Source organism: Choristoneura fumiferana, chromosome 4 (genome assembly GCF_025370935.1).
Source record: "Choristoneura fumiferana chromosome 4, NRCan_CFum_1, whole genome shotgun sequence".
Taxonomy (NCBI): domain Eukaryota; kingdom Metazoa; phylum Arthropoda; class Insecta; order Lepidoptera; family Tortricidae; genus Choristoneura; species Choristoneura fumiferana.
In genome coordinates this window covers 5,738,024-5,755,080 of record NC_133475.1, presented here as the reverse complement: position 1 = coordinate 5,755,080, position 17,057 = coordinate 5,738,024, and the positions used below count along the sequence as shown (strand labels likewise).

Genomic DNA, 17,057 nt, shown 5'->3' with positions numbered 1-17,057 from the left:
TGTTAATTTCGATGTATTTATTTTCTTTATACAGTCAGAACCTACACGATGTCATGCGATTGGGAAAGATCATACTTAGATACTTCTGCATCATCCCTTTCGCCATTATCAACATGTTATCGTGTCATTAAAATAGAAAAATGAAGGTAGATTTTTTTTTTTTCAGATTACCTGTAGTATAATATGTTTGTGTATGATTCTATCTCTGTTGGTTCTTCAATAAAGTAAATCTGACTCATCTTTGCGTCAGCGGTCAAAGATAACTGCAATTACTTCGCGTATCTTCTACATTTGCCACGATTAATAAAACCATATTGTTAACTTTTTTTTTAAGTCATGCTCTCTAAACGTTGGAAAAATCTCTAAGCTTTCTTCTTCGTGCTACGCGCTAAAGTGCCTATTAAAAACAATAGAACCCTTGTATCAAGTATGAAGTATGAGGATCAATTTGAACGGGCCCTTATTATCTTTTTTGTTAATTGATTAATTAATAATAGGCCAGTGTCCTAAAAAAATCTAATCAGCTCGTCAATTAGTATCAGAAAATATTGTGTAAGTGTTTTTTCTTTTGTCAATTAAACAAAGAATGATGAAGAGCCGCCGTGCTTGTTTTAGCGCGGCGTCACGTCACGGGGCCCGCACTCCCGTACTTTTATGCGCTTCATCTTTGTTATTTTTTATTTGATTATAAACTTAAGCTACTAAGCTGTTACACATGCTCGTTACGCTTGCTCATGGACATTTTACATTTGCTAGCAATAAGCATGCCAGTTTTGAGTATGCTCCTAAATCAGCATGCTCAAAACCAACACTCTGATACACATGCCTTTTGATAGCATGCTCCTGTCAGTTCAATGTCAGTGTTGCCACGGCAATCACCGTGTTCTATGGCTTTCAGGCCAAAAACCTCAAAATACACGGCCTACGGCTACAACCCTGTGGCCGTTACGGCTTTTCGCAAATTCAACGGTAGTAAATTAATTAATTTATAATAAATTCACTTTTATTAACTTTTTTCTGCTTGCAACTCTCGTGGCACTACCAATACTAGCATGCTCATTAAGCAAACGCGTTCAGTTCACACTTGCTTATTACCTTTCCCCCTTCCACCCCCGCATCAACTAGCATGCTCGAAAATAGCAGTTAGAACTGCGACCCTCAGAACCGAAATCCTGCTAGAAAAGTGGGTTAGGTTAGGTTAGAACTGGGACCCCCACAGCGGTATTATTATAAACAATCGAATGAAAAATTGTATATGAGCCAATATGGACCCCACGCACTCACACACACACACACACACACACACACACACACACACACACACACACACACACACACACACACACACACACACACACACACACACACACACACACGCACACGCACACTCACTTTCGCATTTATAAGAATTATTTATTACTTTGACCGCTATAGTAATTTCAGGCGTACGTAAAGCTCAAATTCAACAAAACAGGTATCAAACATTGCTATTGATTATGACATTATCAAATCAAGTTAAAGTTTGACTCCAGCCTAACGAAAGGATACGAGGATACTTTCACTTTAAAAATATTAAGATACTTTAAGCAATTTACGCTACTACTACTAACTTAGAGTAAATAAAAAACTTCGTGGAAAAGTTAGACGCATGATTTTAAAAGAAAATGACGACAACAAATTGGAAGTGCAGGATAAGTTAGATTAGGTTTGCGACCGGCTATTCAGCTAAGTTTGGTCTACACAAGACTGTTGCGGTGGATGTTTTTTTTTATCGACGGCGCTTTGTTTCTTTTGAATACCTTCTTACCATTTCAATCGCTTGGCGGTTACTTCTACTTTTATTTATTTATAAGTACTTCCTTTCACATTTTAGTTTCCGAATCAAACCAAAACCTACATAGCATACTAATACATAAATACGATATCTCAACCTCAAAGTCATTCAATTTCGTATAAAACCACGATGTAATTTTTATAAGTTCCCACGAAAAATTTTATTTGTTACTCTTTCACACTAAGGGGCTGTTTCACAATCCTTTGATTAGTGTTAACTGACGGTTAAATGTGATGCCGTCTCTATTTGTTTTGTTCGAATAGACGGAGACGGCATCACATTTAATCGTCAGTTAACACTAATCAATGGATGGTGAAACAGCCCCTAAATCAGCTTTACGAATTTGGATGAAAAGCCGTAACTGGATAAGGGAATAACATCTACCCTTGAGCTATTTTGACTTGTTTTTTTATATAGTTTACTCACCACTAGTACACATAGCTCACAAAATTTTAATATAAAAAAACCAAGTGGTTCCGTAGTATACTTTGTTTTTTTTTTGGCATTAGAAAGAAGGTAAGTGATCATGACGTGTCTTTTTATTGAAAAACACTTGAAAAATAAGTCACAGCAAATATGTAACAATGAGCAAGGATATGATCATTTATATGCTTTTTGTATTGTAAGTAATACTTACTGTTTTTTTAAAAACGTTTTTCAATATAAAGACCCGTCAAGATTGTTTACCCTATTTTCACGGGATCTGGATAAAACTCGAAAATTCATTATCAGAACATACCTTTATTTTCGTTGGAAACCGATACCATGGCCGATGGCTATTATATTGGTATTTTGGATGTAAAGTCACCTGCATTAACATCTGCCACAGCGGAGCGTGCAAAAATATCTGACACGTAACCGGCCCTAGAAATAGTCGTATCAGTATCTATCATGGGACAATTCACACCAATTGATCTAGTCCCAAAGTAAGCTTAGCGAAGCTTGTGTTATGGGTACTAAGCAACGGATAAATATAATTATATAGATATAGATACATACTTAAATACATATTAAACACCCAAGACCCGAGAACAAACATTCGTATTTTTCATACAAATATCTGCCCCGACACGGGAATCGAACCCGGGACCTCAAGCTTCGTAGTCAGGTTCTCTAACCACTAGGCCATCTGGTCGTCTAAAAAAATAAATCTATGCACGCTATGTTGTGTCAAGGGTGCTGGTGACTGTGCGAGTTATGATGATGAAGGGACGCCGCACACAGGACACTGTCCACAACCACAAAACGCGGTCACCGACATATTTCCTGTAGTTTCCATACATTTTATATGGACTCACCGCACACGGATGACGGCGGTGGCTGCGTTTTCTGGTGGTGGCCAGTGGCCCGTGTACGGCGACCCTAAGGCAGCGATAAGACGCAGATGCAGGCTGTGATCCCTGGCTCTATACTGGTACTAGCTAGGAAGTGCAAAATTCGAACTTCGTATCTTGGCGTCCCGCTGAAGCTTATATTATTTAATACGAGAGTGAGAGGGACGGTATACGATACAAACTTCGATTTTAGAATTTCGTAGCAGCCCCGCTGCTAACACCTTAACATTTCAGAAAATTATACAGAATCTCTCTTGCGCATTGAAGACATGCATTGCTATGCCATTGATTAACGAGCTGACACTTTCCATTTTCCAATCAGTCATTAGCTCTCGCAGCCACGCGTGGCGGAAGTGTTGAGCTGAGTGCCTAATGCCTAATCCACTTGCCCACGTAACTTGATCTAGCGGTTTGGGTTCATCCATTTGGTACTTTTATCGAGGCTCCTGAGGGTCATTCATTAGTTCATTACTCGGGCGTTTATTCCGTATGATTTTCGTGGGCACATTTTTGTGGTCATTGTACGATTCTCTTACAGCTTTCAAGTTATCTAATACATATTCATAGATCCACATATTGACCTGTAAACTTTCTAGATGTTTCGCAGCCGCTCGTGCAGAAAACTGAAACTTCACTAGTTTGCAAACTAGTTGGATAGGTACCTAGCATAGCCGTGCATAAAGCCTTGCACAAAGGCATTTGCGCATTCGATGTAGGCGAAGAAATCTAAGTGAGGGCGTGAGGTTCATTGTGTGTGAGCCTCTAACAAAAATAGATTAGAGCAGAGCGATTTTGTTGTATTGTGCTCTCTGTACCGTACCTATAAATTCTTACGACATAGATTCGTCTCTTTCAGTGCAAAGGAAACAGAATGAATGTTGTTTCCCGGAAAAGACGAGTATCTATAGATGCAATCTCCTCTCGGTGCGAGGTTGTAAAAAAACCGCTTTATTTGCTCGTCCTTTCATTTTCTATTTTCGCGCTGGCGTTTTAGGTGCCTAACTAAAGTTAAACTTCTTTCACGTCTGTATGTGGGGACGGTTTGGGTTGGAAAGGGGACCAACATATGATAAGGCGCATCCGTGACGGTGGTTTTTAGGGTTCCGGAGCCAAAATGGCAAAAACGGAAACCTTATAGTTTCGTCAAGTCCGTCTGTCTGTCTGTCTGTCCGTCCGTCCGTATGTCACAGGCATTTTACTCGAAAACTACAAGATGTATATCAATGAAATTTGGAGTACAGATGTCTTGTTAAAGTCGCTATTTAGTTTTGTAGTATAAATATATATTTTTTCAATTTCTGTTACGCGTATGAAGTGCCCCCACTCCATACACGTAACAGAAATTGAAAAAAAAAAAAATAATAACTCTCATCAACGTGTGGCACACAGTTCGACAGCTTTTTTGAAAAGATAGAAGGTTTCTCAAAAACTTTTTTGATAAAGTGAAGATTTCCGGAAATAATCGCTCCCAAAGTAGCAAAAATTGTGTCCCCCCCCCCCTCTATCTTGTAAACCGTTTGTCCAAAAAATATGCAAAAAATATGGAAAGGTAACGCTTAATATTTATTAACTTTCAACGAAAATTGGTTTCAACACGATCGGGTATACCGTTTTTGAGTTATTGCCGAAAAAATGCGCTTCTCAACAAAAGGACGTAAGTGCCGTGAAGATACGCTCTTTTTCTGGTAATAGATTTTAAGACTGTATTAAGTGTTTCAATTGTGTTATAACATACATAATATTACTTGATTTTTTTCGTAATGTCTACGGAACCCTATCTTGGTCGTGTCCGACACTCTCTTGGCCGGTTTTTTATTAGCTAGATGCAATGGGGAATATTCATGAAACACAAATTTTTCAATTCGGTTCATAAATTACGGAGTTCTGAGGTAACAAACATAAAACAAAAAAATACAACCGAATTTTTAAGCTCCTTTTTTTTCAAGTCGGTTAAAAACCTTTGCTAACGATATTGTATACCTCGTGTTCTATTAAAGCAATAACGTGACGCACCCCGAAAAATCGCCTTGAAATAACTTGTCTCGGAATAGCTTGAGATACTAAACACTTGCCTGTAATAGTAACTTGCACAGTTTATTGCAAGTTACTGGCACGCCAGCTACCTGCATAAAGTGTAAAAACTATGGACAAGACGCTGGCTAAAACAGTAGCGGGGTGTTATTTACGCAGCGGTGATTGGTGACATGAGTGTAAAATTTAATATGACTCATATCATAGCAGCTGTGTAGCTCCAAGTGGCTCTGATGAATGTCTAGGCTTACTTTTAATATTAATCTAGTGTTTTATTTAAAGTCTGCCTGTTGCTTGAAAAGTCAGCCTGTTGCTTGATCCTTGCTCGATCTTAATTAGGGAGTGACAGGCGTGGGTGTGCGGTGAGCGTGCGCGCTGGCAAGTCGGTTTTCCCTCTGCAACGGGTCTTTTTTACTTCGCAATAATAAGGAAAATGCAAGGGAATATTGTAGAATATTAGGTAAGTATATCTAAAAACAAAGCTGATAAACAATGTTTTTTTAAAGGGCTTTGTTAAATTAAAACAATTTAATTGTTCCTTACTAAGCAAATTTTTGTATGCCATTATGTTGATAACTTTTGGATTGGATTTGGTAAGGGTGCCCTTTAATTGAGGCGGAGCGGAGCGGAGACGTGCCGAGTCGATCATGTCAAGGAGGACAAGCGTGCTCCATCTTAGACCGTATCTGCAATCATAATTGTAGTTTAACAGAGTTTAACACGATTATGCATTAAACTGAATACATTGTTATTTTCATCATGAAACTACCGTGAGACTTGCTCATATTAAATGATATTGTAACGGATAACTAACGTCTTATATCGTCTTATATCGAGCCTAGGAAACAAAAAACTCGATTTAAGACGTGAGTTATCCGTTACAATATCATTTAATACATTGTTATATTAACGGAGGGAGCGTTATGAGATCTAGATTTTAACCAATATGATTGATGCAAGTTGTCTCCGGTTTTTTAGGCTACGTACGCACGCACTATGCGGTCAGCCGCCCGGTTTTAGAGCGCCGTCTCTTTTTCAAGCGATACTCTGAAGAGGGACGGCGCGCTAAAACCGTGCGTAGCCTAAGGCCTCTTGTACACACACGGTTTATCGCCGTGAAAATCTACGGTTAATTCGCCGCGTGTAGGCACGGTCGTCAGTGTTGTATGGATCACTATGAAAGCTTGTAGACGTGCACGGTGGCGCCACGGCACGCATAGTGGTCCATACAACACTGACGACCGTGCCTACACGCGGCGAATTAACCGTAGATTTTCACGGCGATAAACCGTGTGTGTACAAGAGGCCTAACGCACTGACGTTCGCGGTCGCAATCACTATCTCTTTCTACCCTCGTCTTATACAGCATGTGAAAAAGGAGTGGTGAAAATGTGAAAACGATTGTGATTCCAAGTGTGTTAGACAATAAAGCAAGAAACGCACGGTGCGGCGCGGCTCGGAGGCGGTGCCGGTTGTAATATTTGAGCTAACGTGGAAGAGCACTCAGAATACCCTCTTTCACGTTAACTCGAATATTACAACCGGTCTTTGAGTATTTATCTAGATAAATACTCAAAGCAACCGGTACCGCCTCCGCGCCGCGCCGCACAGCCCCGCCACCTCTCTCTGTGTGTTTCAAGCTTAAGAGTCCAGAACGTAGTTATGTCAACCGTCTTGAACACGTGTCCTTGCTTACATAACATAATTATACGCGCTGAACTTACACTCGCTGAGTAAGACTTCATACCATGGTGTTGTATTATTTAACTACCTGCGATTACCACAAATAATTATAATACGTATAATAAAATAAAATAAAATATATTTAACTAAACTTTACCCTCGGCTGCACTTGCGTGAATCATTAGGCCTGGCAGTTGGATTGCAACTTCCGGGATTATGCTAAATTCCCATGTTAATTCCTCAAATAATAAGTCGGTCTTTATTTGAGTTATATGATGAACACTCATGCTAAGTGTTTCTAGACCTAGTGGGTAAGATTTTGAGATTTCACATAGGTAATTTGAATCGCGATTTTGTGCGAATATCAGAATTAAAAGTAGCTTCCAGTATAACGAATAAATACAGACTTATTAACGTAGCTATGTAGGTTAGATTGATTTTCAGCAATGTGACACAAGGTCGACGGACGCGGAGCTCCTATTCCGCGCAGTTAAGGCGCTTCTTGCCTTGACGCAATTCAAACCTAACCTAACCTATGCAGGTCAATTCACCTAAATTCGTTGATATTAATTCGAGATTCGAAATTCATGCATGATTCCGATTATTAAAACCACGAAGATTATTTTGCTGAATATCATATTTCCGCATTAGCGATGACATTTGGGAAAATTGATAATTGGAATACTGTACTTCGGGCTAATATCATTCGTGTTTTTCATTCTTCGGAGTTATAAAAATCGGATATTAAAAAAATCCATATTTTGAAATTCGGAAAAATAAAATTCGTGTTTTTAAGCAATCAAAATTAAATTTCTTAGGAATTGTGAAAATCGGAGTTTTGAAAATCGGAATAAGCAAATTCGGAATAAAATATTTCGGAGTATTTTGTTGTTCCCCACTAATCATACTTTGGCGATGAGTACACACTGTATTAAAATATCTTTGACCAGTATCCGTTTGCCCGTGACCGTGAAGTCAAGCTGGAGAGGGCTGGAAAAGTAGCACAGTAAAGATAAGCAACCTGAGATATGTATGCATAGGAAAAATTCGTGTCTAGATTCCTGTCCAGCAGTGGTGTAGGGGTTATAGCACGCAGCACGGAATGCTGAGGACCTGGGTTTGATTCCCAGTGCTGGTCTCTTTTTCTGGTTTTTCTGTGCATCCATGTCTCAGTTTGTATTTTCGATATGGTAATTACATCGTTATAACAAATACCATAAAATCCGGCTACGGTTTTTTTTATTCTGACATACTCGTTGACTCCCTTATCATTATCACAATTGACTTTTAAGTACCTACTCCAGAAACAAGTATTTATCTTTAGTTTTACCTATATAAATCTCTCTATCTATCTAATACCCTTAAACGAGCAATTCTTGTATATACTTACATAAATATATTTCGGGGATCTCGGAAACGACTCCAACGATTTCGATGAAATTTGGTATGTAGGGGTTTTCGGAGATGAAAAATTTATCTAGCTTGGTCTTACTCGTATCTCTGGGAAAATACTTGTTACAGAGTTTCAGCTCGAGCAAAGCTCGGTCGCGGTCGCCCAGGTACTTATTTATTACTTTACAGGGTATTATTCAAATAGGGTTGGTATTAAAAATTTCAATAAAAAAAATTGAGCTAATCATCTTTCCCCCTCCACTGAAATTCAGCCTCCTGACCCCAAGCGCTATGATCATTGATCAGTCATAAACATGTCCGCAGTAAGCGATGGTTGCTTGCCGCCGTTAGCTCACCTGCACGTGGGAGCAGTCACGCCCGCGCCCGTCTAATTCATACTTCCGCTGCGCCCTTCAGCCGCCGCCGCTGATCTAATTTATCTCTAAGCTCAATCCATTAGTGGACCCTCCTCTGATAACAGTTGACAGTCTGGTCTGGGTGCGCTCGCCACCGGTCGCTTGGCTGCGCTCGCAGCCCCGCGTACGCAAACAGCATTGTTTTGTTCCGATATCGGGTTTCTTAAGGTCGATTACAGAACTGCAAATATTAACCGAGTGTTTGTGTGCTTGTCTGTGAACAATAAACAATAAATAAATCGTTTCTATAGTTCAGTGTGATGATATCTGATATGTACATATTAGTGGATTCAGTTTGTGTGATGTGATAAGTTGTTGAATTACAGAATTTACAAGCTTGTTTGTACGCTTTGTTCAAATGAAGACGTTTTGGCAACGTTACGCGTGCACGTGTCTCAGCCAATAAGGTACTGAGTACTGAATTAAAAATTAACGGTTGTGTACTCTGGCGACGGGCCATTTTTGTTAAAAATAGGTTGCCGCAATGTGCTTAAAAATTTCTCAGGGTAAATGTTTAATATGATAAGTGATAACATACGCATACGTATTCATTTTGTTTGCGTAATGTTGATTGCACTAAAATGGTATCGGACCTAATGTTATTTTTATTTCGTTTTACGTATTATGTTGCTTGCATTCATGGTCCTTCATAATATTCAAGAAGTCTCAGATTCAGTCATTTCAGTTTCTCCGTCAATATGTACAACAGTGCTAGCCCACACGCCAAACATGTTGACAAAAGATATGCTCATTTAATGGGTAATTGCATAAGCCCTGTATGATTATAATATACCGAAGACATGTGTAATGTAATGGCTTATTTGCTTGGGTAGTTGACGTTTAATGGACTCTATTATTGATCATTGACACAGTATCGGAACATCGAAACGCTATTAGGTGCTAGACGCTAAATGCCAGGCTGTTCGCGTGCTATTTGTGCCTATTTATGGTAACGAAGCGATCATATTGAATACAAACCTCTTCTTTTTTATTTTGTTTACCAATATAAACACCCACGGTGCTTAGACTGAAAATAACTGCGTAGGGATTTCCATTCCCAATCACAACGTAGGAAGTGAAGAAGGACATTGGATTCTCTATCTCCAATGCCTACGCAGTGTCAGTTATTTATTTCCTATCGCCACGTTTAATTTGATACTTTTATTCCAGTTAGAAATTATTATAATAATAATGTAATGACTTAGGTTTAATTTACAGGTGGAGGCGGGAGATGTATTGCTCAAGGTTAATGGGACTGATGTGAACCGGTTCACTACCAGAGAAGGTAAGGAATTTGCCATTTTATCACGCACGCACTTGTCCAAAGGAACCCACAGAGTTTAATTCAAAAGTTGCCTTTCGATGTTTAATATTTTAATGAACAGCCACTGTGACAAAAGTCCTAAGATTTTGTAATAAAAACACCCTAAAAAAGTTCGAACGTTGATTACTTTAACACGCGCGGGAAATTTCATTTTTGTGACGCTATCGTGACTATTTTAACGCATGTGTATATATAATGTTGAATTTGTTTTGTGAATAAAACATCAAATGTTAGCCTTATCTGTGCAGTGATTAACTTAACACTAATACAATGATCGCGTTATGATGGAGGGCGGCAGCACGCGGTGCACGCAACATCCTCATTCACGATTGACGCAGGCATCAAGCAGTAGCAGCCAGGCCCTCGGCTTCCCTCAACCTCTGCCCTCGCTACTCACTACCAACAACTCATTTACAACGCCCCAGTCCGCCTCTTGCCAAATTGATTTCCTCCACCCCCTTATCGAGATCCTAGCACGCAAGAGAAACCAACGACGCGCTCTCATTATTCACTTATTAACTTTATTCCATTTTCTTGGGCTGAGTACAAAAAGAACCAGTTGTCATGCTTATGTTATCGATTTATTTATGTTGTTTTAGCAAATAAATAAATTGATTGTTCCAGTTTTAAAATGTTTGCGACTATCGTCGGATCCCGTCACTTTAAGACTGAAAAAGGGTGAGTTTGTTATCAACAAGAATAATTTATCTTGCCTGGTGGGGGCGGGTGGATGTGAGCTATGACAGCGGCCGGTCGGCATCCGTCGTGCCGGCTGCGGGTATAAAATTTGAGTACTACTATTCCCAAGCGATACCGGCACCGGCGAAGTAAGCCGCAACAAATAAGTTGCGATATGTGGACTAGTTTAGGTGGCTCGCGGGATCCCGGCCCGGGATAACACTCGTTCACAGTGGCTTTGTTCCCTTTAATAATGTAATTTCCCGTCGAGGTGTCGATGCTGACTGTTACGTTGTCTGATATGATTTTCTCTGGCTTTGTCTGTGATGGCCCTTATTATTAATAGTTAGTGTTATGTGCGAGGTTACGATTGTGGATAAATGTTGCAGACCCTCAGGTCAAAGCGAACGTGCGGCGATACTTGGCTTCGACAGAGCGGCGGAATAGCGCACCGCGCGCCAACAACAAGTGAGTTTTACAATTGTAATCTAACTGTTAACAACACCCTAACATAAACATATATGTAGTAGTAGTTACAAGCTCGAATACGTTTGCCACTTAGTCGGGAGTGGCCTTTATGTGTTATTTGAAAGATTATCTGGCTCCCTACGGGATGCCGGGAACGCTCCGCTCGAAAGCAACGCTATTCGCAGAAACTTGCATGAGCCAGACGTCTGGCGAGATCCAGCTCGAAACAGTTGTTATCTCTGACGCTAAACACGATTCAAACGTTTTGTTTGTTTACTTTTTCAGTTATGGGATTGTTTATAATGTTCGAGACTCATAAAAGCTATGGATTGTGCCGCAGATAAAATCTCCATATGGTTTAGCTAGTCCTATCTCTCGTCTTCCGAATACGGCCAATGTAGATTGATAAACCCTATATATATAATATATATATATATATATATATATATATATATATATATAATATATATATAAAGTTAGACAAATCCTAATCAGACCCAACGTTCCCGCGAGATATGGTAAAGACTTAAAGCTTTCATACATGCTTACTACCTACGACATCTATACCTTTTATAAACAAATGATTCAACAAAGCAAACTTACAAGTGAAGAATTAGTTACCACGGCGGGGTCGGTTTGACCCCTCGTAATCGAACGCTCGCGACAGCTGATTTCCGCCGCGATAAACCATTAGAGCCATGTGTCGCGACTGCCGCCCCCGTGCTTCACAGACTTAGGGTTGCTTCTAATCATAATAAACAAACTCTGAAACCTTTCAAACGTCTCACGAACTCTTGGGAAATAAAGTAATGACTAAGTAGGTTGGTACGTTCTTGATCGGTGAAGTAAAGAAGTCCCACAAAAGCCCGCGAATGTTGATTATTCTTAGGAATAAAAGTTTTCTAGTCTGTTTATCCATGTATCTTGTTTCATGAAAACCAACTTCTTTATCGCTCCTATTTTCATGGCCGCTGGGCATAACATTATTTTTTTATACCTTTTTATTTTATTTGTTATACCTTGATCTAAGTATTCCTCTTTCTTAATCCTTTCAAGCATGGGAAACAGTGTCGATAGCTACATCCAAATAAATAGTAGATTGTACAACAAGAGCATAAAACGAGCCATTTTACCCGAGGCGTTCATATAACCGCCCGTGCCGATACGGCGAGGGTGGATAGACTCGTCGAGGGGAAAATGGGTTTAATGCTCTAGTTTTACACTCTGCTTTTCACTTCGATTGAAAGGAAATGAAATAGCAACAGTGGAAATAATTGTTCACTTACTAAGAACCTTTTAATTTTCATGCATTGCTATATAATTTTAGTTTTAATGATTTATTTTGATTGGTTTTTGGGTTTACATAAAGTAAAAAATATTTAAAAAATATATAGATACTTTTTGTTTGTGGCTGTTGACACCTGATTACGATTACCTTTTGGTCTTAGACGAAGATTTTACTTTATACACTAGAGCATACAAAGTAATTTTATATTGCCTAGATCCAGCTTAAATACCAACTTTACGAGCATGAGATGTGAAAATAAATATTTGTATCCAAGTATATGCATATATCTGGTAAGTGAATCGAAAATGACAATAAATAAACCAATCCCACAGAATGGATGGACGAAAACGAGACGCGCTACTATAATATTGTTTTTTTTTTTTTTCAATCAATCAGCCGCAAGTACCTAGGAGGTTCTTACGAAAGCTAAATATTTTTTTAAGTTGTTAGCTTGTATTCGTAGATAACTGTACCCTTAGTGTAAGTTTTCGGTTTCAAAATACGTCTCGATCGCGTTCGCGTTAAAATCTCAATTTATATGGAAACACGAACATCGCAAACTTTCCATATAAATTGAGGTTTTAAACGCGAACGCGATCGAGACGTATTTTGTAACCGAAAACTTACACTAAGGGCACTGCTGTGATAGCCCTAGCCAACTCTTCCTCCCGTCTTGTCGGAGTGACTGACGCACGTAGGGGCTCGGTTTTACATTTCATGAATTTTCGTGCTTCATTCTGTCTGACGTGTCCACTCACGCCAACCGACGTCACAAATATGGGATAAAAATTACCGTACTTCGTAGATAGCAATAAGAAATTGAGGCATTAATGCTCTGAAGTGGAAACGTGTCTGGCAAACGTAAACGTGGGCGGTAGTACTCCCACATAGGTACACGGTGGACCTATAGTGGAGTTCGCTGAATAAGTCGCCGCTAAGAGCTTTGAAAACATTATTAAATTAAAATTGAAACTTAGCTCATTAAAATTAGGCATTTTCCTATCTTTAATACCTAATGTGGAAATAATTCACCTTGTTCAGCCCATACGTGCGAGTGATGCTTTCTAATGTTTTGCTCTTATCTTAGCAATAATGCTTACCATCCAACAAGGCTCTAGCCTCTAGCTCCTTCACCAAATAGCAGTGTTTCATAAAGTAGAAGTATTCTCTCTCGAACATCTATTCTTCAACTTACCATAAATGCTTATCGGGGACGCGTCCGCTTCGGCTACTAACTCAGTAGATAGCCCAATTAATATTCCTCATAATAATAAATATATAAATAAATATCATGGGACACTTCACACCAATTGACCTAGTCCCAAACTAAGCAAAGCTTGCACTATGGATACTAAGCAACGGATAAACATACTTACATAGATAAATACATACTTAAATACATATTGAACATCCAAGACCCGAGAACAAACCTTCAGCTTCGTAGTCAGGTTCTCTAACCACTTGGCCATCCGGTCGTCATAATAATACTAATAATAATTTAAACACGTATTTATTTGACGTAAAATTGTGTACTGCGCGTCACTGTGGTCAAATATGAGGAAATATGATTAGTAATATACTAGCACACCGTGTAATTATTACAAGAGACAGGACGTTTACACTAATATCTATATAGCCTATACAAAAAAATAAAGTGTGCTTATGCCAACGAAATCTATTAATTATGTGTTAAACTATATCACTTTGATGACTTGTAAGTAGAATAGTCGGTGAATGAATCAAAGCAATGCCCTCTCTAGCGCCGTATGTTTTAAAGATACACCTGACTAAGACGGAACTAAACCAGCGGTAATGTATTGTAATACTTGTTATAAAAATGGCCATAATCTTCTGTCTTTGCTGTATCACACTCCTGATTTTTTTTGTAACCAACTCTTGATGTGTAACTTTCGGACAACTGAAAGAGTTCGGTATTTTACAGTTAAATAGCTATCTCCACTGTTCGAATGTATTCCTTGATTTCTATATTTAGGCCTCCAAGTAACTAAACTATGTAACCATTATTTACAAGCAGAATCTCCTTTCTTGTTCTTTTCAATGTGGTGAACTGTAGGTTCAAACCAGGACAATATGCTCATCGTAGGTAGAAACCTGTATGCCTACACATAAGCGGGCAATGCCTAGATCGCTTACTTACACCTTTGATTCGTTCTTTAATTCAAGTCTCGATCGTAACGTAATTTAGTTATGTAATGAATGTATTAAAAAGCGCAGCGCGTCACGCGAGCGCGCCATTACGTTATAAGATGTTGGGTCACATCCATTCATACGTTCTACAAGATTGTTAGGTAATGTCACTTATTAAAAATACGTTGTTTGTGGGTTGTACAGTAACACTATTACATTAATTAGACATGCCTTGCCTACTTTGAAAACACTAGAAATATTTAAAGTTCAACTGAAGCAGATTTAGTGAGGAGCAGGACGCAGGAACAACAAAATTTATTTTATCGAGCTAAAGTATCATCACAGGATAACGGAAGCCAATTACTTATGTGCCTTACCACAATAGTCCATTAGTACTGAAAGCGTATTTATTTTCCTGTCTAGCTCTTGGTAGTTGGACGCTTGGTAGTTTGAGATCTTACTCCCCCATTGCGAAAGGAGTCCGGTGCCCAACGGTATACTTGAGTTGATGACTCCTTTAGTAGATTTAGAGGCAATTTCACCGCCCATTGATTAATTTTATTTGACGGATATATGTGATGCCGTCTCCGTCTATTCGAACTAAACAAACAGAGACGGCATCACATTATCCGTCAAATAAATTTAATCAATGGATGGTGAAACAGGGAGTAATTAAGTTTATAGGAGCATGGCTAATTAACCAGTAGCGTGGAATGAATATTTTCTCTAGGCAACCCAAGGAGTGGGAGAATTGTGAGCTAGGTGTGATTTCAGTTGCAACATCTCGCAGTAAGTGTGCATAAGCTTTACCATACTTGTCATCACTGACGTCAAGAGAAAGAGTTTTCTATCGTAGTATAGGACCCAACGCATTCAAGCAAATGTAAACGCGAAACATAATACGAATCAATTTCAGCAAACAGTTTGACCGCTACTAGATTGGAACTAAATAATATATCACTAAGCCAATAACCGTTACGGTATAATATGATTGAAGTTTCATAGGTAGCATTAACCTTATTTACTAACCAAGTCGATTCCCGAAGGTGTACCTAAAATCGTCTAATACATACCTTAGAATATATGATTTGTAAAACGAGACGTAATTTTGTTCTGTACTAGCGCACTTAAGCAATTATCTGGTAATTAAAAGTATTTAATAATAAATAACAATACTCGGAAGGCTTGAAATGTTTCAATTAATGAAACAGACTACGTACGGATTAAGCACTTTTGAGCTTAACTGTATCAGACACATACCTACTTAACTGAAAATTAAAGATGAAAATCTAAAAATATCTGTGGTCGTGAACAAACCGTGTACTAGATGTTATCAACTGCGTAATCCATCCCTCTTCTAAATTTACAGTTGCTAACTGCTCCGTCAATATCGATCTGTTATTAAATTATGTATCCATATTTTGTACATCATTGTGGCTATGTGTCGTGTGTGGTTTTATGTCGGTAGCTGAAGTAATACGAGTTAATCACATTGTTAACAAAATTGTATCTCAAAACTTTATTACATCGAATGCTTCGTTAACGTCGTGACAAGTAATTTATCGGTCTAGAGTGTCTAGACTGTGAAATTAGGCCGCAATGAAATCGTGTGCAATATTTGCCGAGCGTTTCTGATCGCACATTACACAAATTATTGGCGATAGGTATAAAATATGTTGATTGGCGGTTGCCGATTCGTGTAAACCACGACTGGAGAAATGAACCAAAGTTGGAATTCTATTACATAATGTATGATTGCTAGAGCTTTGCTTTAAACATTTACAAAATACGGAATTGTTCGACATATCTGCGAAGATGAATCTAGATCAATCTGTAATATCGGTTATTTTTGCAACGCTGTTTTTGGACTTGAATTGAATATTTGAGCAACCTTCGGCAATTCTATCATTATTATTACTAAGACTTACGCTGTTGCAAAAGATCTACTATAAAATTTTACCTCTGGTTTTAAAAAAAGTACAACAAAGTTAATATGCCTCGGCAAGATTCGTGTGTCATAATTGGTATCAATTTTAAAAGCTGCTTATTTTTTTACGAATAATACTTACTAATAAAACTATCTAGTCGTCAACCTGTAACAATAAAAACCACCTTTTTTGAAGTCGGTTAAAAACTGAGCAATCGCTTCAATTCGGCCTCAAATCTTCCCAGATCGAGCCCACCGTCTAGCAACTCAAACAGCAACTCGAACAGCAACTCATCCAGCAACTCGTCCAGCAACGGGTCGGGCGTGCAGTCTGGCGAAAGCTGCGAGGCGCTCCTAGCGGACGAGCGCGTGGAGCGGCGGCCGCGGGCGCACCAGCCCAAGTTCGAAGCCTACATGATGACCGGGGACCTAATGCTCAACTTGTCCCGCGTGGAACATCCGCACCATAACAACCACGCGCCCATGCATCGGACACACTATCACAGGTAAACAATCTGCAGGACGCGATGCCGA

At 39.0% G+C, this 17,057-nt stretch overlaps 1 protein-coding gene across 1 annotated transcript in view; it reads left to right on the top strand.

Annotated features, from left to right (window-relative positions):
- Efa6 (Exchange factor for Arf 6) overlaps nucleotides 1–17,057 on the top strand; it is a 41,206-nt gene that overhangs the window by 4,968 nt on the left and 19,181 nt on the right. Inside the window, exons 2-5 of the mRNA XM_074086666.1 lie at nucleotides 9,909–9,975; nucleotides 10,639–10,692; nucleotides 11,082–11,160; nucleotides 16,769–17,029. Of these exons, the coding sequence (XP_073942767.1) occupies nucleotides 9,909–9,975; nucleotides 10,639–10,692; nucleotides 11,082–11,160; nucleotides 16,769–17,029 (461 nt within the window). The remainder of the gene's footprint in view (nucleotides 1–9,908; nucleotides 9,976–10,638; nucleotides 10,693–11,081; nucleotides 11,161–16,768; nucleotides 17,030–17,057) is intronic.